Raw genomic sequence first — 25,085 nt, forward strand, 5'->3', positions numbered from 1 at the left:
TCCAGATTCACATCCAGGGCATAGAAATGGGCAGAAATCAGAAAGGATTAGGAAAGGCAGGAGGTTCTTAGGGAACAATAATGGTGGGGATTTTCCTTTATCTCAAGAGACCACCTGAAGAACCTACGAGGTATTCTTTGGATTCTGAAGAACACAAAGACGTGAAGAAGATCTCAAGGGTGGGAGAAAGGATAGCTGCTTTGAAGGGAGGTGTGACGGAGATGCTGTTGGGGGGCTAGAACTGGCTTGCATTCCCAGGTGCTTTGGAGGAAAAGCTGTTTACTCTTATGGTGGAAGTGGTGAACGCAGGATCTGGCCTCCAGCTACTGGATGTGCTGCCAGCGTCTCTCTGCTGTCAGTCTCCGTCAGCTGGAGAGAGCTGATCACCCGCCTATGTGGGAGTCCCAGCCTCCCTACCCCAGTGTTGGACAGCTGCTCAGCCATCCCAGCTTCAGAACTCCCTCTGGTCGGCTGGGACTTCCTTTGAGAATGCAGCACGACTCACCTTCTCTTTCTGTCCAGTCTTGTTCCTGTCCTATCCCTCCCACAGGTGTTGATCCAAGGCGCGCCCCCTAGCAAACATCTTGGAGGGCCATCACCATCTCCCATCCTGCTGCCCAGGGGACTGGACCTGCGGACACCTGCGGCCCGCACGTGGGTCCCAAGGTCAAGTACACCGATATGGGTGGTTTTAGGATTGTTCAAGGAGACCCATGGAGGGATAAATACATATTAGCAGAGAGGATGCTTAAAGTATCACAGCTGGGGTGGGGTGGGGGAAGGGGGAGGGAGGGAGCGCAGCTAACAGGTGGAATAAATCTGCAGCAGCCAGCCCTGGTCGACAGAATGGGACAGTGGCTGGGGGAGGTCACAGAGGGGGGCATTTTGGGGAATTTACAAACTTTTTAGGAAGGAAAGTGCCAGCTTTCAGAGAGCACCAACGTCCAACTCACAACAGTATCAACCAAAGAAGACCTTTCCTAACTCCTCTTTCCTCTCTATCCTAGGGGTCCAGTCTGCAGAGGATAGAAAATTCTCGGTTAACACGCCCCGAGGCAAGAACCCGAACCACCTCACCCTGCCCCTTAGTGGTCCGCAGCAGCAGTTTCCCTACCTCTCTTTCACTTTTCGAATAACGTAAACCCCGCCCTTCCCGCAAATCCTCTAATTCTCTATCTTTACTTGCTGAGATGCCCCACAGTCCCCCTGGGCTGTGATCCCCAGCGCCCCTTGGCCACGAGTTCTGAAACCTGACGGTGTTTAAGGGTTGCCCCGGGTGGTCTCGCCTTGGCTGGTCTTCCTGGCCATTCTATCTACGTGTACGCGGAGACACACACGCATCGTGGCAGGGATATAGTATGTACTTAATACCTTTCTCAGATTTCCCATTTGCCTCCAGAAAGGAGCCCCGGGGCAGGGGCAGAAACAGCAGCCGCCATCGCGGGGGAGGAGGAGCAGCTGAGACCCAGGCCGGATCTCACGGGCCGCCCGCCGCCAGAGAGCGGAGAGAGCTCCAGTGGGCGCCCAGCCCGCCGGCCCGCCCAGCGGCCACGAGGCTAGCAGCTCGCCCCGCCCCGCCGTCCTGCCGCCCTCCCCAGGACCGCCCCCCGCTGCAGTCGGGCGGCTCCGCCAGGCGGGACCCAGGCCGTCACCCGGCCCGTCATCAGCAGCCAGGCAACCCAGCAGCTCGGCTCCTCCCGGCCGGCTGCCCCGCCCCGCCCACTGCGGCCCCGCCCGACGCCCCGCCTCCATCGCCCCGCCCCTCGAGCACCGCCCACCATCAAGCCCCGCCCTCGCTTTCTCCTGTGGCTCGGTCCCTCATCTCGCTCCGCCCTCCCGACGCCTTGTTCCGCCCCTCCACTCGCCCCGCCCTCTATAGCCCCGCCTCTCCACTCGCCCCGCCCCCACGAAGCACCGCCCACAAGACGTCACGCCCCTCCACCCCTCCCCTCTCTCGTCTGGCCCCGCCCCTCCCCGCCCTCCAGACGCCCCGCCCCTCCACTCCTCTGGTCGCTGGTCTGGCCCCGCCCCGCCCCCGATCGCCCCGCCCCCGGTCGCCCCGCCCCCGATCGCCCCGCCCCTGTCGCCCCGCCCTCCGCTCGCCCCGCCCCCGGTCGCCCCGCCTCCGCTCGCCCCGCCCTCCGCTCGCCCCGCCTCTGTCGCCCCGCCCTCCGCTCGCCCCGCCCTCCGCTCGCCCCGCCCTCCGCTCGCCCCGCCCTCCGCTCGCCCCGCCCTCCGCTCGCCCCGCCCTCCCGGTCCCTGCGGCCCGGGCCATGGGCACCGCGTCCTCGCTGGTGAGCCCCGCGAGCGGGGAGGTGATCGAGGACACGTACGGCGCGGGCGGCGGCGAGGCCTGCGAGATCCCGGTGGAGGTGCGGCCCAAGGCCCGCCTGCTGCGCAGCTCGTTCCGCCGCGGCGCGGGCGCGGGCGCGGCCGGAGGGTCCCTGGCCCGCGCGGGGGGCGGCGGGCTGCTGGGCGCCAGCTTCAGGTCCACCGGCTCGTCCGTGCCGGAGCTGGAGTACGCGGCGGCCGAGTACGAGCGGCTCAAGAAGGAGTACGAGATCTTCCGGGTCAGCAAGAACCAGGAGCTGCTGTCCATGGGCCGCCGCGAGGCCAAGCTGGACACCGAGAACAAGCGGCTGCGGGCCGAGCTGCAGGTAACCCGGGGCCGACGCCGGGGAAACTGAGGCCCGCACTGCCGGGTGCCCGCCGGCCCCGGCCGCCCTGGCCCGGCCGCCCTTCTTCAAACCTAAGAGCTGCAAAGATGAACCTGCCCCCCATTCTGCCGGGCCTCGTGGTTCTGGGGTCTTGGATTCCTGGGCATCTCCGCCCTCCTTCCACCGCTTTCTGTCTCGTCCATTCTGGCACCTTACACCAGTCAGCCAGGGGGGGCCCTGGAGCCTCCAGCGCCATCCTAGGGAAGGCCCAGGTCCTGGAAACTCACGCGAAGGCTCCAGGGGCATCTGTTGAAGCAACTGGACAGACTCCTCCCGGGAGCCTCCTCCTCCTCGCCAGTTTTGCAGACCTCCAGGGGGCTCCGGCTCACCTGCCTGTGAAGTTCCATGCCTATTCGTTTTGTTGATACTGGGGACTGAACTCCAGGGGCATTCTACCTCCGAGCCACACCCCCAGCCCTATTTTAATTTGTATTTGGAAACAGCGGCTCTCCAAATTCCTGAGAACCTCACTAAGTTGCTAAGGCTGGCTTCAAGCCTGCCATCCTCCTGTCCTAGCCCTCCGAGTACTGCGATCACAGGCGCGCACCACCGTTCCCAGCTACCTGTCAGATTTTAATGATCTTAGCAAGATTTTTTTTTTCTGGAACCTTCCAGGTTTCCACCATCCACCTGCTGTGGTTGAAAACCTTCCCTGGGTGTATAATTAACCCCCTTCCTCCATCAGGTTAATTTATTCAGAGCTGTTTTGGTGCCTTTCGTCGTAGCAGATCTGTTCTAATTCTTTGAAGGTTTATATGAAGAGGGAGGTTGCTTTTCTATGAGCCAAATTCTGAGACTTTCTGCTTATGGGTCTGGGGTCCTCCTGGTGGTTACTGTGTTATCTTCTTTACAATGAGAGACTGACAGGCAGACATATATATATATATATATATATATATATATATATATATATATATATAAATTATATAATTTTTCCTTCCTTTTTGTGGTACTGGGGAATGAACCCAAGGATATTCTACCTCTGAGCTACCCCACCCCCGTTTTATCTTTTTCATTTTTGAAACAGTCTCACTAAGTTGGGCCTCACTGAGTTGCTGCGACTGGCCAAGACCCTGCCATCCTCCGGTCTCAGCCTCCCAAGTACTAGGATTACAAGTGTGTGCCATCATGCCCGGCTTACTTATATAATTTGTGGGGAACATAAAATTGCCAGCAGTCATCTCTTGTCAGCTCCCTGCTGGACATTCACCTCTATGTGCATTCGCCTTTATAAAGTGAACATTTCAGATGTCTGGCTTCCTGTGTCCAAAGCCACTGCCCATGCTGGGAACAGCTGAGATCACAAACAGAAAAGAAGGGGGGCAGGCGTGGAGGCCACACACCTGCAATCCCAGTACTGGGGAGGCTGAGACAGGAAGATTGCAGGCTTGAGGCCAGCCCTGGCAACTAAGTGAACCCTGTTTCCAAATAAAAAATAAAATTGGGCCAGGTGTAGTGGCGCACACTTGTAATTCCAGCACTCGGGAGGCAGAGATGGGAGAATCGTGGTTCACAGACAGCCTCAGCTCTTATTGAGGCCCTCTGCAACTCAGTGAGACCTTGTTTCAAACATAAAAAAGGACTAAAAATTAGGGCTGGGGGTGTATCTGGGTGGTAAAATGCCCCTGGGTTCCATCCCCAGTATCGAAAAAAAAAAAATCGGGCTGGGGGTGTAGCTCAGAGGTAGAATGTCTCTGGGTTCAGTCTCAAGTACCACAAATAAAAAAATAAAAAAGAGGAAGGAAGGAAGGAAAAAGGGTAGTGTGGTAGGGTTAACAAATGCCACAGTCCCCGATTATCCCTGGTACCAGTCCCGATTCCATAGGTAACTCATTTGGTTACTTTCTCACGTACGTAGGCAAGGAAAACTCTTCCATACTGATTTCAGTCAGACGTCCACTGGGGCCTGCAGTCTGTTGGGCATTGGGAGGGGCTCCAGGGATAATTTTTTTTTTTTTTTTTTTTTTTTTTTTTTTTTTTTTTTTGCTTGGCGTGGTGGCGCACGCTTGTAATCCACGCGCTTGGGAGGCAGAGACAAGAGGATCGCGCAGGTCCAAAGCCAGCCGCGTGCTGGCTTAGGAGACCCTGTTTCCAAATAAAAATGTAAAAATAGGTCTGGGAGTGTAGCCCGGAGGTAGAAGGGCTTCCAGGAACCTCAGTACCAAAAAATCTTTTTTTTTTTTTTTTTTTTTTTTTTGGTACTGGAGTTCTTCTACCTCTGGGCTGCACTCCCAGACCTATTTTTATTTTTTTTAATTTGGAAACAGGGTCTCTTAAGCCAGCACGGCTGGCTTCAAACCTGCGCGATCCTCCTGTCTCCGCCTCCCAAGCGCGGGGATTACAAGCGTGCGCCACCACGCCAGGCAGGATAAAAAAATCTTTGAAGGACTAGTGCCAAGGAGCACACAGACTCCCAGGATTGGTTATCCTTCAAGTTCAGCCTTATCAAGTGTATATTTTTATTCTCTTACAGATAGGAAAACTGAGTCCTGGGGAAGTTTAGGATCCAATGCTGTATTTCAAAGAGAAAGTAGTAGTCTGCACAGGAAGCATACCGGCGGAGCATCTGTCTGCGCTCTTTCAAGCCCCCGGGCATTTTTTCATTATGTGTTTGAATGAAATGGCCACACGTGGTTCTTGATAATCGATACAAGAGTAGATTGTTAAAATTCCAGGATGTGTCACATACACACATATCCAAGTGTAAAATTGGAGAGAAAGATTCTTTTTGATAAGAGATTACAAAGTTGATTATTGCAGGCACTTCAGAAAACGTACCAGAAGATCCTTCGGGAGAAAGAGAGCGCTTTAGAAGCAAAGTTCCAAGCAATGGAGAGAGCGGCCACGTTTGAACACGACAGAGATAAAGTCAAGAGGCAGTTCAAGGTAGATTCCTTACGTCCCCGAGAACGGCACAGAACAAGAGCAGTGCGTTCTCAGAGTTCCCGTGACTCTGAAACAAAGACATAGAGGTAAATCGTGCGGAATTCATGAAAGTTGTAAGACCTAGCGGAGAGCATCTTCCACGGTTTGGAGCTGGACACGGTACACACTTGGGAGAGTTTCAAAGAAAAAGTGTAGAAGTGAATTAAGTTTTAGTAGGAATTTTGAGGAATAAAAAAGGAAAGTGTTTCTGTCTGGGGGAAAGCAAACATTTGGAAATGTTTGGGATGGTGTGTGTAGGAAGATGGTACTGGCATCGAGTGAGAAGAAGACAGCTTTGCTAAACTTGTGCAGTACGCAGGACAGTCCCACCCCTCCCGTATTCACACTACCAGAATTACAATGGTTTCCAGTCATTAAACAGTACAGGAAAGCCCCTGGGATTCTCCATCCTACAATAGAGGAGATGAGCCGGGCACAGTGGCGCACCCCTATAATCCCAGTACTTGGGAGGCTGAGACAGGAGGTTCTCAGATTTGTGGCCAACCTTGACAATCTCATGAGATTCTCAGTAACCCAAAAAGTCCCTATTTCAAAATATAAAATAAAAAGGGCTGGGGGTATACCTCAGAGGTAGAATAATCTTGAGTTCAATCCCCAGTACTACACACACACACACACACACACACACACACACACACACACTTATGTTATTGATTGACATAAATCAATCTTTCATTGACTTATGAATAAAAGATTTTTTCCTCCTTAAAAGTTGATGATACAGCCGGGCGTGGTGGCGCACGCTTGTAATCCCCGCGCTTGGGAGGTGGAGACAGGAGGATCGCTCGGGTTCGAAGCCAGCCTCAGCTGGCTTAAGAGACCCTATGTCCAAATAAAATATAAAATAGGTCTGGGAGTGTAGCCCGGAGGTAGAAGGCCTCTGGATTCCATCCCTAGTACCACCAAAAAAAAAAAAAAAAAAGTTGATGATACCTTTTGTGAAAATGACTTCAAGATGAAAATTCTTCTTTTTAAAGATTTTTAGGGAGACCAAAGAAAATGAAATTCAGGATTTATTGAGGGCCAAGCGGGAGCTGGAGAGCAAACTACAGAGGCTGCAGGCTCAGGGCATCCAGGTGTTTGATCCTGGGGAGTCTGATTCCGACGACAACTGTACAGATGTGACTGGTAAATTCATTTCCTGCTTGCCATGTGTTGCGTTTTGGGGATATAGCTTTCGGTAGAGCCAACTTTGAATCCCGCTGTGTCGCCTTTAATCATGTGTAGTAGAGGGGCTCTGCTTGGACCGCTGTTACAAACGTCAGCCTCCTCCCCCTCCCCATCGGCGAGGAGCGCCCTGTCCTTGACGTCCATGAAGTCTGGAAGCTGAGGTTCTTCCCGTCTTGTTGCTCTGCCAACTCTCGCACCCCATCTGCATTTTAGTAAAAAGGATGGAGGAAGGAGACCAGGCACTGCTTTGCTTTGAAGGCACAATCTGAAAGACTCACAAACCACTTGTGCTCAGATCCCACGGGTCAGACCTATCCCGAGGAAGATTCGAGAGTGTCACCGAAAGTCAGGGAGCCATGTGTCCAGCCAAGGGGTGAGGTGACTAAAGGATAAGATATTGGAGTTAGGATTGTCCGCATCATTTCTCCATAGAAGGATGCATCCTTTTGTCTATTATTTAAAATACTTCCCTTATACTTCTCTGAGTGGTTTCCGACGCAGTTTTGCAAGCTACTCAAAAAGTTTTTGCTGCCGGGCGTGGTGGCGCACGCTTGTCATCCCCGCGCTTGGGAGGCTGAGGCAGGAGGATCGCACCGGTTCAAAGCCAGCCTCAGGCACTTAGTGAGGCTCTCAGCAATTTAGTGAGACCCTGTTTCCAAATAAAATATAAAAAAGGTCTGGGAGTATAGCCCAGAGGTAGAAAGCCTCTGGGTTCCACCCCCAGTACCACCAAAAGAAAAATAAGTTTTTGCTTTACAATTAAACATCATTAAACTTTAGTATATTTTTCTAGTGATAAAGAGAAGCCTGGAATCACAGAATGAAAAGGTTCACCATGTGATTAATACTGAAAAAAGGAAAAGATTTTAATTGTACAGGAAAAACATAGTCTCTGGCCCATTTATAAGAGACTATAATTAAATTCTTACAAGCGGATGCACTTGGGAATAAAATATGGTAACTGACAATTCCTTTTAAATTTTCATTTCAGTCCCATAGAATCTAATTTGCATCCTGGGCCTTTTATTACTAACTTTGGAGAAAAAGATCAAATGATTTTGACTGGCCATGAGTGACCGAGAAAATGCCTTTGTACTGTTGGCGTAGGCTTCGTTTTTGGTTCAGCCTTGGCGTGTTCAAATGCAGTGCTTCAAAACTATCATAATTGTCTCGGCAAGTTAACAAAACAACAACTAATATTCACTTTTTGGTCAGTTATCTTCATATTTTGATTTAAATGTGAAGGACCATGTGATTCATGAGAGAGTCAAAGAGGAAACATTGTCAGCTCAGCTTTGCCAGAGATTTAACCAGAACAACAACTCGCTTAGTTAGTCAAGGATGCTTTGTGAATATTCTGGGCCAATATGACTTATTAGAAAATCATCCACATGTTCACAAAACATCTGTTGATTCAGACATTAATTTTGTTGTTCCCAAGATTAGAGCAACAGTTCTTCATGAATTATAAAATTCTGTTTATGATTTGTCATGACTTATAGACATTCTTAGTGTCCAGTAACTATCTGCCTTTTAACTTCTTTTCTTCAGATTTTAATTGTTACTTAAGATATACAATTAAAAATGCTTTATAGAATTTTGTGGGGGGTTTTAACTTACCTCTTAATATAATTCCTTTGCTTCCTGTATACTTCTTTTCTTCTTTCTCTTTTTAATCTCCTCCTTGAATTCGAGATGATAAGCAGAATTAGGTTAACCAGAACCTTAGAACTTGGACAAAAAATTGTTAGCAAAGTATTTCAAAATCATTACCTGAATGTTTACTGTACTTAGAGTTCCCTAGCGGAAATTATTTTTGAAATTAGAAATCACGTTCAATGTATGTGTGATGTTTTGAGCCAATGACTTGGTTTGCACAAGATGAAAACCTCTTGCTGTCACAGCTGCTGGGACCCAGTGTGAATTCTGGACTGGCGGAGCACTGGGAAGTGAGCCTTCCATAGGGAGCCTCATCCAGCTTCAGCCGTCCTTCCGGGGCCCGGAGTTTGCCCACAGCTCCATAGACGTGGAAGGACCCTTTGCAAACATCAACAGAGGTAACGCATGCGGCTTCCCTGCCCCGCGCCTGGTGGGAGTGACTCTTGGTGCCTTATCACCTCTCACTAGGGGCACTGCCATCTACAGAGCGTGAAATCTGTATTCTGGGGACCGTCCACTGGTAAGCCCTCAGGCATTGACGCTGCCAGTGCCAGGGCGAGGGGGTTATATGAGTCCTGTCAGAGTCAGGCGAGGCTCCATCCAGTCTGGCCAGGTGCATTCCAGCAACTAGGCTTCTTGTGTGAATGTTCTGGAACTTCAACCGAGAAAGAGCAGGCTTTATGGGTCTGATGGTGCACGCTTGTAATCTCAGTACTTGGGAGGCTAAGATAGGAGGATCACAGATTCACAGCCAGCCTCGGCTACTTAGTGAGGCCCACTGCAACTTACTGAGATCCTGTTTCAAAATAAAAAATAAAAAACAGGGCTGGTGGTGTAGCTCAGAGGTAGAATGCCCCTGGATTCAATCACCAGTACTGGAGGAGGAGGAGGAGGAGGGGGAAGAGGAGGAGGAGGAGGGGGAGAGAAGGAGGAAGAAGCTGCTTTTTTTTTTTCCCTCAGAGAATTTCCCTCAGAGAATAATCTTTCCATCTATGTTCTTGACAGCATTGAAGATTCAGAGCATGTTATGGAGTGAAATATAAAAAGGACCTGTTAGGCCGGGCATGGTGGTGCACGCTTGGAATCCCCAGGCTTGGGAGGCGGAGACATGAGGATTGTGCAGGTTCGAAGCCAGCCACGCTGACTTAAGAGACCCTGTTTCCAAATAAAAAAGAAAGTATAAGAAAGGTCTGGGAGTATAGCCCGGAGGTAGAAGGGCTTCCAGGAACCCCAGTACCACAAAAAAAGGGGGGGGGTGGACCTGTTAGGTCCTACATAAAATATAAAAAGCCCTGTTAGGTCCTATAGTAAATATATATATATATATATATATATATATATATATATATTAAGTACTAGGAATGGAACCCAGGGGCATTCTACCTCTGAGCTATACCTCAGCCCTATTTTTATCCTTTATTTTGAAACTGGGTCTCACTGAGTTGCAAAGGGCCTCACTAACTAGCTAGGGCTGGCGGAAAACCTGCAATCCTCCTGTCTCAGGCTCCCAAGTAATGCGCCACCACGCCCAGCAGACTGTTTTTCATTTTAAACCATTCTTAAGCTTTCGTTTTGGCTCAATAAAGTTCAAGAATTAAGAAAGTAAAGCAACAGGTCATCTTGGGAATGTAGCATGTCAAATGGTTCTGTGACATTTGGATGCAACCTTGCTTCAAGTCTCAGGATAGACTCAGAACATTTATGCTTGTAAATAAACTTATTGGAACATAGTAGGTTCACCCATACACACACACACACACACACACACACACACACACACACACACACACACAGGACTAGGATTACAGACATGTGCCACCACAGCAGATTTTTTTTTTTTTTTTTTTTTTGGTGGTACTGGGGTTCCTGGAAGCCCTTCTACCTCCGGGCTACACTCCCAGACCTCTTTTTACATTTTTATTTGGAAACAGGGTCTCCTAAGCCAGTGCGCGCGGCTGACTTCGAACCTGCGCGATCCTCCTGTCTCTGCCTCCCAAGCGCGGGGATTACAAGCGTGTGCCACCACGCCCGGCCAAAATAATTTTTTTTTTTTTTGGTGGTACTGGGGTTCCTGGAAGCCCTTCTACCTCCGGGCTACACTCCCAGACCTATTTTTACATTTTTATATTTGGAAACAGGGTCTCCTAAGCCAACGCGCGCGGCTGGCTTCGAACCTGCGCGATCCTCCTGTCTCTGCCTCCCAAGCGCGGGGATTACAAGCGTGCGCCACCACGCCCGGCTTTTGAAGTTTTATAATAAAACATATGCAACATGGCCAGCTGTAGTGGTGCATGCTTATAATCCCAGTTTATAATCCGAGGTTAGAGGCGCACGTGCCCGTTATGTCATTCTAGAAGCTATATCTGTATTCCCGTGAGCACACAGCATCCGTTGTGCGTGCCTGTGATGTGTTCTGGTCATATTTTTTTTTTTCATGAACTAAGGGAAATTCTATTTCCAGATGACTGGGACGCCGCTGTGGCTGCCTTATTACAGGTCACCCCCTTATTTTCACCTTGCCTGTGGAGTAACACCGTCAGGTGTTACCTCATGTACACAGACGAAACCCAGCCGGAAATGGACCTTTTTCTGAAGGTGAGGATGCTTATCAATTCTGTACCCACTGCTTTAAAACCCAACTTAATGACCTAGTCAGGGGATTACTGTATCTAAACCAAGTACTTTGCTACCTACTAGACTATGCATCTTGAAGATCAGGAAGAATTTGAGGACTTTCTTAATCGAAACTCTTGTTCAGGATTTTAATATGTGCAAAGAAAGATAGATGGTCATGCCGGGCGTGGTGGCGCATGCGTATAATCCCCACGCTTGGGAGGCGGAGATAGGAGGATCGCACAGGTTCAAAGCCAGCCACGCTGGCTTAAGAGACCCTGTTTCCAAATTTAAAAAAAAAAGTATAAAATAGGTCTGGGAGTGTAGCCCGGAGGTAGAAGGGTTTCCAGGAACCCCAGTACCGAAACAGAAAGAAAGAAAGAAAGAAAGAAAGAAAGAAAGAAAGAAAGAAAGAAAGGAAAGAAAGAAAGAAAGAAAGAAAGGAGAAAGATGGTCAATTAAGGTTTTTATTTTGTGGTACTGGGGATTGAACCCAGGGGCATTCTACCTCTGAGCTAGACCCCTACCTCTATTTTGTTTTTATTTTGAAACAGAATCTCACTAATTTGCTAAGGGCCTCGCTAAATTGCTGAGACTGACCGCAAATCTGTGATCTTCTTGTCTCGGCCTCCCAAGAACTGGGATTACAAGTATGCACCACCATGCCCAGCTGGGTAATAATAAAATTGAATCCTTATCTTGTCTTTTAAGTTCTCAGGGCAGCCCTTTGAGCTGTTCCAAGGTGGGAATCAGTAAGCATAAAACAGCCTGCCACCTATTTTCATACACCCCAGAAATATTATTGGGTTTCACATTTTAAATTACTAAAAAAAAAGAATATTATTTCATGACATGTGGAAATAATATAAAATCCAAATTTTAATGCTTGTAAATAAACTTTTATTGGAACATACTAGGTTTACCCATACATACACACATACACACACACACACACACACACACACACACACACACAGGACTGGGATTACAGACATGTGCCACCACAGCAGGATATTATTTTTAAAGTTTTATAATAAAACATATGCAACATGGCCAGCTGTAGTGGTGCATGCTTATAATCCCAGTACTTGGGAGTCTTAGACAGGAGGATCACAAGTTTGTGCCCAGCCTTAGCTACTTATTAAGGCCCTCTGCAACTTAGTGTGACCCTGTTTTCTAATAAAGAATAAAAAAATAGCTGGGGATGTAGCTTGGAGGTAAAATGCCCCTGGGTTCAATTCCCAATATCGTAAAAAAAAAAAGAAAGAAAATATGCAATATAACATGTTCCAAAGTATGCTTTTTAAAAGTGGTATGATCCTTACCACATCTCACATTAAAATACGTTATGCTTTTATATATTTTAATTTGTTTTTAGGACTATTCACCTAAACTTAAAAGAATGTGCGAGACAATGGGATACTTTTTCCATGCTGTTTATTTTCCAATAGATACTGAAAATCAATACCTCACTGTAAGGAAATGGGAAATAGAGAAGAGCTCTTTAGTTATCTTATTCGTTCATTCCACTTTGCCAAGGTAAGCTGAAAAAAATCTTGATTTCCTCTAGACACTTGCTATAAATAGAATTGTGATTGCCAAATGAACTTCAAAGATAAGTTGGGGTCACATTCTTACAGTCAGAGACAATATGTCCTATAACTGTTTGACTCTTAAGTAAACTAAAAAGGGACTAAACTTTCCAGACTGTTAGACTTGTTTACTAGGTCAGAGGAACGGCATCATTCATGCAAAGCTTTTAATCAGGAATCAGCCAATCGACCCAAGGGCCAAATCCAGCCAGGTGTCTGCTTTTGCAAATAAGTTTTTATGGAAACACAGCCAGGTTCCCTCATCGATGTGTTTTCGTATGGCCGCCTTTGTGCTGCAGCAGTGAAGCTGAGTAGGGTCGGTATTGAATCCAAACATAAACACAGCGAGGCGCTCGCTACGTACGCCCAGAAGAGTGACCAGCTTTCTTAGAATGCGAGCAGAATCATGCTCGTGAATTTCGTCTGCAAATAAGGATTTTTTTCCACCAACTAGATATATTGATAAAAGACAAAATAGACCGAGAAGTTGCCTTTTCTTTTTACATTTGTAGTTTGATTGGATTTAACCCTTTCAGGGCATTTCTCTCCTTTGGTTGCAGGCTGACTCTGGCTTTAACTGTGTATAGAAGAAGGTAGGCCTTGAGTTTCACCAGAGTTTCCCTGCAGAAGAAGCCATCTTTGGTCCTCAGGACTGCCTAGTGGACAGGCGGGGTGGGAACTAGCTGCTCAGTAAGCCTTCACCCAGAATATGTTGACATCCTTAGACTTAACACCTTCAGTGGGCTTCATTACTGTCCGCCCTTTGCCTTCTCTTTCCCCGTTTCTCTATTTATTAAGAATTGTCAAACTGGGCGTGGTGGCGCACGCTTGTAATCTCAGCATTTGGGAGACTGAGACAGGAGGATCTCAGTTCAGTGCCAGTCTCAGTTACTTAGTGAGGCCCGCTGTAACTCAGTGAGACCCTGTTTCAAAATAAAGAATAAAAAATAGGGTTAGGGATGTAGTTTGGAGGTAGAATGCCCCTGGGTTTCATCCCCAGTACTGCAAAATAAATAAATTAATTAATAAAAAAGAATTGTCAGCCAGACATGTCTATAACCCCAGTTCTTGGAAGGCTGAGACAGGATGACCACAGGGTCGAGGCCAGCCCCAGTAACTTAGCAAGGCTCTTGGTAACTTAGTGAGACCCTTTTATTTTTATATATTTTCATTTTGAAATTGGGTCTTGCTATCACTGCATTGCTGAGGCCAACCTCAAATTGCCATCCTCCTGTCTCAGCCCCTCCAGGTACTGGGATTTCAGACTGTACCACCATGCCTGGCAGGAACACATCGTATTTTAAGGCCACCCTAGGGCAGCGTTTGCTTAGGGAAGTAAGGCATGAGTTCATTTTTAGGAAGCCTCACTCCTCCTGCAACTAGCTTCTCCCAGCCACTTGTCACTGCAGAAAAATCACACCGGGAATCCAGAAGTGGTAGTGTGCGCTTGTAATCCCAGTTCTTGGGAGGCTGAGACAGGAAGATCTCAGGTTTGAAGCCAGCCTCGGCAACTTAGCGAGGCCCTCCGCAAATTAGTGAGGCCCTGTTTCTAAATAAGAAATAAAATCATGCTGCAGGTTTAGCTCAGAGGTAAAATGCCTCTGGGTTCAATCTCTGGTGCCACAAAAAAAAAAAGAAGAAGAAGAAAAGAAAAGAAAAGAAAAGAAAAGAAAAACCCCACTGGTAACACTGAGGTTGGTTGAGGGCTTGTGGGTACAGCTCAGCATAGCACAAGAAATGCCAATTTCCGATCTAGCTTTTTATTGGAAGACTGCGAAGAAGCTTTTCTGGAAAACCCTGAGGGAAAACCACGGTTGATTTACCATCGTTTGGGGGATGAGAAGGTCAGCTCCCCTTCTGTCCAGCAACTGCTCCATCAAGTTTCTAACTTAAACAAGGCCAGCAGAGTCAAGGTAAAAATCCGTGGGATGTGGGGGTGGGTGAGGCTGGGGATGGAGCCCAGGGGCGTTCTACCTCTGAGCGACACCCCAGCCCTATTTTTTGTTCTTTATTTTGAAACGGGGTCTCACTGAGTTGCAAAGGGCCTCCCTACCTAGCTGAGGCTGGCTGGGAACCGCAGTCCTCTTGTCTCAGCCTCCCAAATGCTCAGATGACAAGCGTGCGCCACCACGTGCAGCCTCAGCAAGGGATTTTTTAAGAATGTGCTTGGCCCAGCACAGGCCCGCGGTGGGGGTGAGCCTGGGGGGTGTGCGGAGGGACGGGAAGGGGTGCCTGGGTTGCACGAGTGTGGGGCCACCAGTCCTGAGGATCCCTGGGGGCTGTTTGGGGGCCTGGCTTCTCCGTGGAGTGGGATATGGAGCCATGGGAAGACTTTGAGCAGAAGGAGGACAGGGCGGGCGGGATCCTGCACAGAGATCTCCTGGGCTGCTGCGTGGAGGATGGTCGGTGCTTTGGAGGGCTTGGGCGGGTCTGAGCGCCATGGTCGCCAAGCGGCTGAGAGGCTGGTGGCTGAGACCACAGTGGTAACAGGAGAGAAAGTAGAAGGGTGGACAAATGCAGATGTGCTGTTTCACTGCACAGATGCCCACACGGACCCCTGCCGTGACTCTGGACCAGTGGCTTCCCTTGCCTGGGCCGCCTCCTCCGTAAAGCGAGGGCAGAAATGCTTTCTCCCTGCTGAGGGCCTCCTCCCGCCGTCACTGTGTGGTCTTCTGACTTTTAACTTTCTTCCCCCGCAGTTCATTGACCACTCAGGAGATCCAGCAGAGGGAGCATACAAAACATATGTTTGTGTGGAAAAGATTATTAAGCAGGTAAATATGCATCCCGTGTAAGAGTTTTATCTAAAAGATTTCAAGACTGTTTTCCATAAAAGTGAGTTTACCAGACAGAACCACATGTTTTTCTTTTGAGCACCACTGTTTCTATTCAAAGTGCATCCTGTGGTGTGACCATGGTTACTGTTGTTGTTGTTGCTGTTGCTGTTGCTGCTGCTGTTGTTGTTGTTGTTGTTGTTGTTGTTATTATTATTATTATTATTATTATTGGCAGTACTGGGGATGGAACCCAGGGGTTTTCTACTTTCAAGCTACACCCAAGCCCTATTTTTAATTCTTTATTTTGAAACAGGGTTTCACTGAGTTGTAAAGGGCCTCACTAAGTAGCAGAGGCTGTCCTTGAACTGCCATCCTCCTGTCTCAGCCTCCAAAATGCTGGGATGACAAGTGTGCGCCCCCACGCCTGGTGTCTGTGGTGTTTTTTAGAACCTTATGTCTAATGCTGATCTATCCCACAGAGCTGGTCGATACCCATTACGTGTGAAATGTATTGCAAAAGTGTAAGTTCAAAAGTGGGTATTTATCTGGGCAGAGTGGCTCAACCTATAATATCAGTACTTAGGAGGTTGAGACAAGAGGATCACAGTTTTGAGGCCGGCCTCGGCGACAGAGTGAGACTCTTAACAACCTAGTGATATAGCCTCTTTTGAAACAAAACAAACAAAAAAAAATAACAAGGGCTAGGAGTGTAGCTCAGAGGTAGAATACCCCCTGGGTATGATTTCTAGCACCAAAAAGTAGGTATTTTGATGGGAAATGTGCATTTTTCTCAGTAGAGAGGCTATATCCTATACTTTAGATTCTTATATATTAGAAAAGTCCTTATATTTTTCATATTATCTCTAACAGGAGAGAGGAATAGAAGAATTCCCCCAGGGAGACAAGAACATGGACCATGGGGGTGTCTATACCTGAAAATATCAAGTTTAATCAATGTATTATCTTAAAAAATGTATGCACCTCACCTGGCACACGCCTGTAATCCCAGTGTTTGGGAGGCTGAGACAGGAGGATTGTAGGTTTGAGGCCAGCCTTAGCAATTTGGTGAGATCCTGTTTTAAAATAAAAAATGAAAAGGGCCGGGGTATAGGTGAGAGGTAAATGTCCCTGGGTTCAATCCCCGGCACAGATATACATGCTTTATGTATTCTGTTTGATATTCAGCCTATGTAGGATTTAATATTAAAATCATCACAATTGTATATCAACAAAAATAGCAGTAACTGTAAGAAAAGAAAAAGAACCCCACATTTTCAAGTAAAATCAGCACGGTAGGAAGCGGTGGCATGCTTAGCCTGCGGCTGTTCATCCATCCTGGTCCCTCCCCGGGGAACCAGACCCCGTGTGAGAAGTCAGGGGTTAGGGCTCCACTTCTAACCATTTCTCATGATCTCACATCGCAGACGCAGAGAGTTCTTCTCAGAGAAAAAGCGCGCCCCCAGACACAGCGGTAGGACAGCTGCAGCACGTTCTGAATGGTGGTCTCTAACGTAAAGACGGCCATTATCAGTTTGATATTTTTAACACTCTTGCAAATTAAGCGACAGGAATTGAGCAAAATGAAAAGGACCATGTTTACCATCTCTAACACTTAGAGGACAGCATATTTTCAGGGCTCCCATATAAAGGTGACATGTAACAGAAGAAATATTTAATACCTAATATAGCTAGTGTTTAATATTTAATACCTTAAGGAAGTCCAGTCGTCTTAATTAAACTTCATGGCATATTTCTCAGGTGTTACACAACCTTTAAGAGTACACCCTAGCCAAATATAACCACAGATATTGTGTAGTATTTTTTCAGAAAGCAAATCCTATCAGCTTTGTTTTTAGTACAAAGAGGTCTTGATTTTTGTGATTTTAATATTTCACTTCTTTTTCTTATTTTTATTTTTTGGTACTGAGGCTTGAACCCGAGGCCCTGAAGCTCTGAGCTACATTCCCATCCCTTTTATTTTGAGACAGGGTGTCACTAAGTTGCTGAGGCTGGCGGTGAACCTGTACCCCTCCTGTGCCAGCCTCCCAAGTGCTGAGGTTACAGGTGTGCCCAGTCCTTGCTTTTAAATTAGTGTTAAGTTTATAACCTTATTCCTGCAGGCGTCACATAAAGACCACAGACGTGGACTTGCCTGTTGAGTAGTGAAGCCCACTCTGGGCCGGGTGCTACCCCTGCCACAAGATCTCTGTATTCTGCTCATTTCTGCATGCTGGTTTTCTACGTCCAGGACATATTGGGCTTTGAGAACACAGACCCGGAGTCAAAGGATTTGGGAAGCGAAGACCCCATTCCGGAAGAAGATGGTCCGGGGGGCGTTCTGTGGGACATTCATGACGAGCAGGAGCAGATGGAGACCTTCCAGCAGGCGTCTAATTCGGCCCACGAGTTAGGATTTGAGAAGGTACGACTTGGGAACGTGGGTCCAGCCAAGATCAGCCACCACTCGGAGGCTGTCACGGCTGTGTTTCCACCTAAATAGTCAAGGCTCGTGCCTGTGTGAGTGGTCTGCTGTTACAGCTGAGTTAGTCCACGCCGAGCTGTGCTTACATTTGCGGCATATGAAAGATAGCTGAGATTTAAATTTACTATGGAGCCGGGCGCGGTGGGCACGCTCGTCATCCCCGCGCTCGGGAGGCGGAGACAGGAGGATCGCGCAGGTTTGAAGCCAGCCACGCGCGCTGGCTTAGGAGACCCTGTTTCCAAGTAAAAATATAAAAATAGGTCTGGGAGTGTAACCTGGAGGTAGAAGGGTTTCCAGGAACCCCAGTACCACCACCAATATGTGTGTGTATATATATATACATACACACACACACACACACACGTTATTGACGCCAAGCACTTTGAGTTATAGATTAGGATTTATCAACGCCGTGTTTGTTATGCCACCATCGACAAATTACCTGAGAAACCTGGTAAGAATATAAGGCTATTGATTCTTCCAGTTTAAAGGAATCAGACCGTCAAGCGTTCAGAAAGCAAGACTGCAACAGCTCACGCAGTCAGCAGATTGCTTCTTTATTGGTCAAATCAGCATCCCTAAGTACTAAATAAGAGAGTAGAAATTGATGAGTATAAACAAAATGTGTGAGTTCAGCATATAATTAATAATATTTTTTAAATAACACAAGGGCTGTCTTAAAGACTATTGTCAGGCATGGTGATCCCGGGACTCGGGAGGCTGAGACAAGAGGATGACAGGTTTGAGGGCAGCTTCAGCAACTTAGCAGGACCCTGTTTCAAAGTAAAAAACAAAATAGAGCTGAATGCCAGCCTCACTCACTTATTTACAGCACCGCGGGAGAAGAAGTGGGGCCCGTTGTCAGTTTCCTACTTCCAGTGTGTCTCTCCAGGCACAGACACAAGCGATCCTGACGGGGCTTTCGACTCACAGTGCTTGTTCTCACGCAGCTTGTTGCCAACGCTCTCAGAGGGTCATCAGAAGTTGACCGCCTCGTGCATTCTCGGGCGCACGCACTTCCTCACGGTGTCAATCCCTCTTTGTTTCTAGTACTACCAGCGCCTTAACGATCTAGTGACCGCACCAGCCCCGATTCCACCCCTGCTGGTGTCTGGAGGACCAGGCTCTGGGAAGTCCCTCCTTTTGTCAAAGTGGTAGGATGCGACGCACAATTAAATCCTCCTTATCTCCCTGTCATTTATCAGTGATGACGCTGAGCAGAATGTGTTGCCCGTCTGCCCTCCTGCATGGCCCATACTAAACACTAACAAACAGCACAGGGGTCAGCGGATAGGCTCGCGCCTCCAGTGCTTAGAATGTGATGTCAGAGAGTCAGAACACAAGAGGAGAAGGAAAGCGAGCGTTCGTGATCAGACACACGCACGAAGTAGGCGCGCTGCGTAAGGTCAGTGTGCTGTGCAATTAGAACGTGGAAGGATCTGCCTTTATTTCCAACTGTCGGCATCTTAAAAGTTTCATTTAAAGCCAAGTGTGTTGGTGCACACAGTAGTCCCAGGACAAGGGAGGCCGAGGCAGGAGGATCGCGCAGGTTCAAAGCCAGCCTCAGCTACTTAGTGAGACCCTGTTTCCAAATCAAATATAAAATAGGTCTGGGAGTGTAGCCTGGAGGTAGAAAGCCCCTGGGTTTCACCCCCAGTACCACACACACACACACACACATACACGCACACACGTTTCATTTACATTTTACATATATGAAGCAACACAAAGACTGTTTCAAATGAGCTAAGCCCTAAACAGCATCAAAACTAAGATAACTGTTACTTTAAAAGCAATTTAGTTCTTCAAATTATAGACTAAGGTTCATAGAAGCCAATAACCTTTAAATTTCATCATATTATTTAAAAACAAGTAGTAAGCATATTTTCTTTTTTCATAACGATGTACATTAAGTGTTTAGTATATATTGGTGTTTTCTGTTTATTGCCATTTTACTTAAAGTTATGTTTGGAAAATGGTATTTTTATACTCAGCAAATTTTGCTCAAAGCTGCTTTTTCACTAACTGTTAATGCTTATTTTACTAATGCCTTAACCTTCTATGCAAACTATTTCCCTTGACAATAATTAACATTAATTTGCAATGAAAATTAATCTATATTTTTTCAAGTTTATTTAAAAAGCTCTAAGAGAGTAAAATCAGAACTGCGCATATTGATTCAAAAGTGACTAACCGCGTGACTGCTGACAGTTGCGCAGCCCTTGCTGTCTGCCTCGTCGTGAATTCTTTTGTGGGCAGGAAAGGAGCTTTGTCAGTGTTACAACAGTTCTGTGTTTTTTCTTTCAGGATTCAATTGCAACAGAAAAATTCTCCTAACACGCTGATCCTCTCTCATTTTGTGGGGAGCCCCCTGTCGACCAGCGCAGAGTCCTCCCTGATCATTAAACGACTGACCCTGAAGGTAGGGCAGGCAGTCTTTAGAAACGTCCAGAATTTTATTGAGACTCAGAAAATACGGGGACTAAGGAGAGAATGGCAGACAGATTTTCAGTATTGCAAGTTGCACATCCCTAATCAGAAAACAGAAATGCTCCAAAATTAGCTTTTTGAGAGCTTACATAACACCACGGGGGAACATTCTCCACCTGACCTCACGTGACGGTCACAGTCAAAATACAGGTGCCTAAAAATACTCCACAGAATCACCTGCGGGCCATGCGTAACAGGTGTATAGGAAGCAGAAGTGAATTTTGTGTCTAGACTTGAGATATTTCATTATGCGTGTGCAATTGTTCCAAAATCGGATATCTGACGATCTGGTGTTTTCTGTTTAAACACCAATATACTGAAATCTGTATCAGTTTTAGTGCACAGCACTTCAGGTAAATGATGTTCAAACTATAACCAGTTGTTTGGGCTTTGTGTAAGGTTAGAAATATTACTTGATGCCATCAGGCCCTCTTGGGAACTTAACTGTGCTTTAAAGAGTAGGGACAGGCCCAGCATGGTGGCACGTGATCATTATCTCATTACTCGGGACGCTGAGACAGACGGAGCACAGCTTTGAGGCCAGCCTCAGCAACTTAGACCCTGTTTCGAAATTTACAAAAGTAAATAAAGCCAGGCACAGGAATGCATGCCTGTAATCCCAGTACTTGGAACGCTGAGACAAGAGGATCACAGGTTCAGGGCCAGTCAGTAGTAATTTAGCATGATCCTGTTTCAAAAAATATTTAAAAAATGAAATAGGGCTCAGAGGTAGAACGCCCAGGGTTCAGTGTCAGTCTGTCTGTCTGTTTCTGTCTTTCTCTCTTACACATACACACACACACGTACGTAGGGTCAGGAATGTTTCCCAGCAGCTGAGATGAAGTGTAACTGTTTAACTGGCGTGCGCTGTGCGTTATCACCCGGCAGCTGATGCAGCACTCTTGGTCAGTGTCTGCGCTGACCCTGGACCCTGCCAAGCTTCTGGAAGAATTCCCACGTTGGCTGGAAAAGCTCTCGGCTCGCCATCAAGGCAGCATCATCATCATCATCGACTCCATCGATCAAGTCCAGGTACCATTTGCCCTGGGTGACCCAGCGGTGAACTCTGAAGAAGACAGAGATGAGTAGGGGCTTCCACAGGCATCGAAACCGCAGGAAGAGACAATGCAGATGCTGTTGCTTTAATTTCTGCTTAATTTCTAGCGTGTAGTTAAAAAAAAAAATGTACTGTATGCCAGTGGACACTAGTATCTTACTGAGAAAGACCAGCCAAATTAACGTAATTAGCACAAATTGTTCATTTTGACATATTTCTAGGGTCTTGACATTTCCTTAACAGAGTCCAGAAAAGAGATAGTGGTGTTCTGCACTGGTTCTTTTAACATTCGAAAGTAAATCATCCCAAGATAAGATATTTAACCTTGAGATCAAATAATAAGGGAAATTTCTTGGCAATTTGATCTCGCCAGGGGAACTATTATTGGATTGTTTTTGCAACATTTTGATTCATAGATTGAATTGGGTTTTTATGCTTTTCAGCAAGTTGAAAGGCACATGAAGTGGCTGATCGACCCTCTGCCCGTGAATGTCCGAGTGATCGTCTCTGTGAACGTGGAAACCTGCCCCGCGGCTTGGAGGTGCTACGCTAACTTTAGTTCTCCATTACACGAAATGTTTTCAGGGAAAGGTTTTGGACATGCAGTTGTGTTCCTCATATTTTTCACATAAATGGCTGTGAGGCTGGGGAGAAACAGTTAAAAAAAAAAAAAAGACACTATCTGCAGGATTTGGCAGGAATCTGAAATATAAGGGTAAAATAGAAAGCTAGGAAAATTCCAAGTTTCTGACCCAAGAAATTAAATTAACGGTGAGCTGAGTGTGGTGGTACACATCTGTCATCCCAGGACTTGGGAGACCGAGACAGGAGGATTGCAGGTTTGAGGCCAGCCGCAGAAACTTAGCGAGATCTTCGACAACTTAGTGAGGCCCTGTTTCAAATTAAAAATAAAATAGCCTGGGGGAGGGGGGTTGTAGCTTAGAGATAGGATGGCCGTGGGTTCAATCCCCAGTACTATAAAAAACAAACTAACTAATGATGATTTTGTGACCTGAAATAGGAATCATAAAGGACAGGCATGTTTGTGGGGGAAGGTGTTGAGTTTGGTTTGGGGACGGGGTTAGAGTTGCCAGTTGTAGATCCGAGTAACTGTCTCAGAGACTGTTGAATTTAGGAGCAAAGAACGTGGGCTTGGGGCCTGAGAGTTAGTAGTATCGACTCGTTACCTTGAAATGCAGTCTCATTTTAGCAGCCCTCAAAAAACTGATACAGGTCATTTTGAATCTGTCTATAATGTCTAATTACAATACACCAATTAAAATTAACTTTTTAAAATAAACAAACAGGCCGGGCGTGGTGGCGCACGCTTGTAATCCCCGCGCTTGGGAGGCGGAGACAGGAGGATCACGCAGGTTCGAAGCCAGCCGTGCTGGCGTAAGAGACCCTGTTTCAAAAATATAAAATAGGTCTGGGAGTATAGCCCGGAGGAAGAAGGGCTTCCAGGAACCCCAGTACCACCAAAAAAAATAATAATAATAAAAATAAAATAAAATAAAATAAACAAACAGCCGGGCGTGATGGCGCACGCTTGTAATCCCAGCATTCGGGAGGCTAAGACTAGAGGATCATGGTTCGCGGACAGCCTCAGCTACATAGTGAGGCTCCCTGCAACTAAGTGAGACCCTGTTTAAAAATAAAAAAATAGGGCTGGGGGTGTAGCTCGGAAGTACAGTGCCCCTGGGTTCCATCCCAGTACCGCAGAATTCTGTAACATTTCTCAACCTATTTTTTAACCCTCTCTGAAGCTGTGTAGACATTTCTATCTCTCCTTCCTAAGAAACTACTACGGTGCACTACACATTCACGCTTAGCTTACATATATGAACAGGCATGTATATTTGTGACTTATACATAAAAGAAGATCCACTCCTTCCCTGGAGATGATTTCTGCCATTATACTGGGAATGCATGTTGGAGTAATTAGGTGCCAGTTGCACCCTGGTTTCTTGTGGGCAGAGCCTGCCCTGTGCGCCCCTCCTGTGTGCTAATCCCAGTGTTCAGTTCTGCTGAAACTAGTGCCTGTGTTTAGTTTTATGGAACACAGAGCTAGAAACATTGTACCACTCAGTTGTCCAATATACATGCAACTTATAATGCTCTCTTGTGACTAATTGCTGAGAGTGATGATCCCCATGTTAGAACGGGTAAGTAATTACTCCTTAATGTGATTAGCGAGACCAGCTTTGCTTACTCTAGAAAGGCAGCCTAAAAATTAATTCCCGTAATGGATCTGAACGCGTGCGATGGGCCAGTTGCAGTCCTTGCTGAAGGATTTGGACTTCATCCTTCTTTCCTTTAAACAAAAGGTTGTGGCCTACACTTCATCTGGATCCTTTAAACCCCAAAGATGCCAAATCTATTATAATTGCAGAAAGCCAGTCTGTCGACATCGAGCTGAGTAAAGAGCAGGTAGGCACTTTTCATGTCCATGTTTTCCTTATTGTCTGCTTGCCCACAAAATATGTTATCTGTGAATTAGAAGTCAGCAGAGGGTCTCTGTAGTTAAGAAGGAAAAGCAGAGGTTGGTGATTGCTTTGGTCAATGCACTGCCTCCTTAATGACAGATAGAGAAGAAGAGAGGAGAAGGTTTTGGTCTCAGGGACGCCATATAATATTAAGCAGGCATTTGAAAGACCAAAGCGCGTTCCCCCATTGGCCGCCTGCACCCGAGGCTGTAGAAGCCCAAGGTCCTCCGCTCCACTGCGGGCCATCCTGCGGGATGGCAGGAAGCGTCCTGTGTCATTCCCTAGTGATGATGGCTCAACGCCGGGGTGGTTTTTGTTTGTTTTCTGGGGAAACTGGTTCAGGAGAAGAAGCTCGAGCGACACTGCCGTTCTGCTACCACCTGCAACGCCCTCTACGTCACCCTCTTCAGCAAAATGGTGGCGAGGTGAGTGGCGGGGGGCTTCCACGAGCGATGGTGTGCCTCATCTTCGCCGCTAGGGCTGCTCACTCCAGCGCGCTCCCGGGCACCGAGATGTCTGCTGCCTCTAACCATGGCACTAACACTTACGCTAACCCTGAGAATTTGGCTCATGGCTGAAGAGTGAACTGTCACAAACTGTTTATAGGCTTGCCCGTGAAGTACCAGAACATGTCAAGAGATTCGTTCTATTTTGATGAGACTGAATCTTTCCCCACTACGGTTACCAGAAAAGGCCACGGTACCCCTGACTCAGGTCACCCGTCAGTGCCCGGCATTACCTGCCGAGGCCCTGGCTTTGGGGAAGTGGAAGGGAGAACTGAGGCTTAATATTATTTAGAGCCAGGCGTGGTGATCCCAGCACTTGGGAGGATCACAGGTTTGAGGCTAGCCTCAGCAACTTAGCAAGGCCCTGTTCTAAATAAAATAGGGCTGGGGGTGTAGCTCAGAGGTAGAATGCAACTTAATGACACCCTGTTCCAAAACAAAAGATAAAATAAAATAGGGCAGGGGGGAGGTATGTAGCTCAGAGGTAGAATGCCCCTAGGCTCAATCCCCTCCTCCTCCTCCTCCTCCTCCTCCTCCTCCTCCTCCTCCTTCTTCTTCTTCTTCTTCTTCTTCTTCTTCTTCTCCTTCTT

General features: G+C 47.2%; 1 protein-coding gene across 1 annotated transcript in view; it reads left to right on the forward strand.

The window, feature by feature from the left end:
* Positions 1-2,273: 2,273 nt before the first annotated feature.
* Positions 2,274-25,085, forward strand: part of NPHP3 (nephrocystin 3) — a gene marked incomplete at both ends in the record, with an annotated part of 39,915 nt that continues 17,103 nt past the window's right edge. Inside the window, 15 exons of the mRNA XM_080695500.1 lie at positions 2,274-2,657; positions 5,478-5,603; positions 6,641-6,791; positions 8,738-8,890; positions 10,954-11,087; positions 12,484-12,644; positions 14,454-14,610; positions 15,397-15,471; positions 17,723-17,896; positions 19,007-19,110; positions 20,264-20,378; positions 21,335-21,478; positions 21,947-22,044; positions 23,831-23,933; positions 24,332-24,414. Coding sequence (XP_080551626.1) covers positions 2,274-2,657; positions 5,478-5,603; positions 6,641-6,791; positions 8,738-8,890; positions 10,954-11,087; positions 12,484-12,644; positions 14,454-14,610; positions 15,397-15,471; positions 17,723-17,896; positions 19,007-19,110; positions 20,264-20,378; positions 21,335-21,478; positions 21,947-22,044; positions 23,831-23,933; positions 24,332-24,414 — 2,162 coding nt within the window. The remainder of the gene's footprint in view (positions 2,658-5,477; positions 5,604-6,640; positions 6,792-8,737; positions 8,891-10,953; positions 11,088-12,483; positions 12,645-14,453; positions 14,611-15,396; positions 15,472-17,722; positions 17,897-19,006; positions 19,111-20,263; positions 20,379-21,334; positions 21,479-21,946; positions 22,045-23,830; positions 23,934-24,331; positions 24,415-25,085) is intronic.

The sequence above is a fragment of the Muscardinus avellanarius genome (assembly GCF_963383645.1).
Source record: "Muscardinus avellanarius genome assembly, chromosome: 5".
NCBI classification, from domain to species: domain Eukaryota; kingdom Metazoa; phylum Chordata; class Mammalia; order Rodentia; family Gliridae; genus Muscardinus; species Muscardinus avellanarius.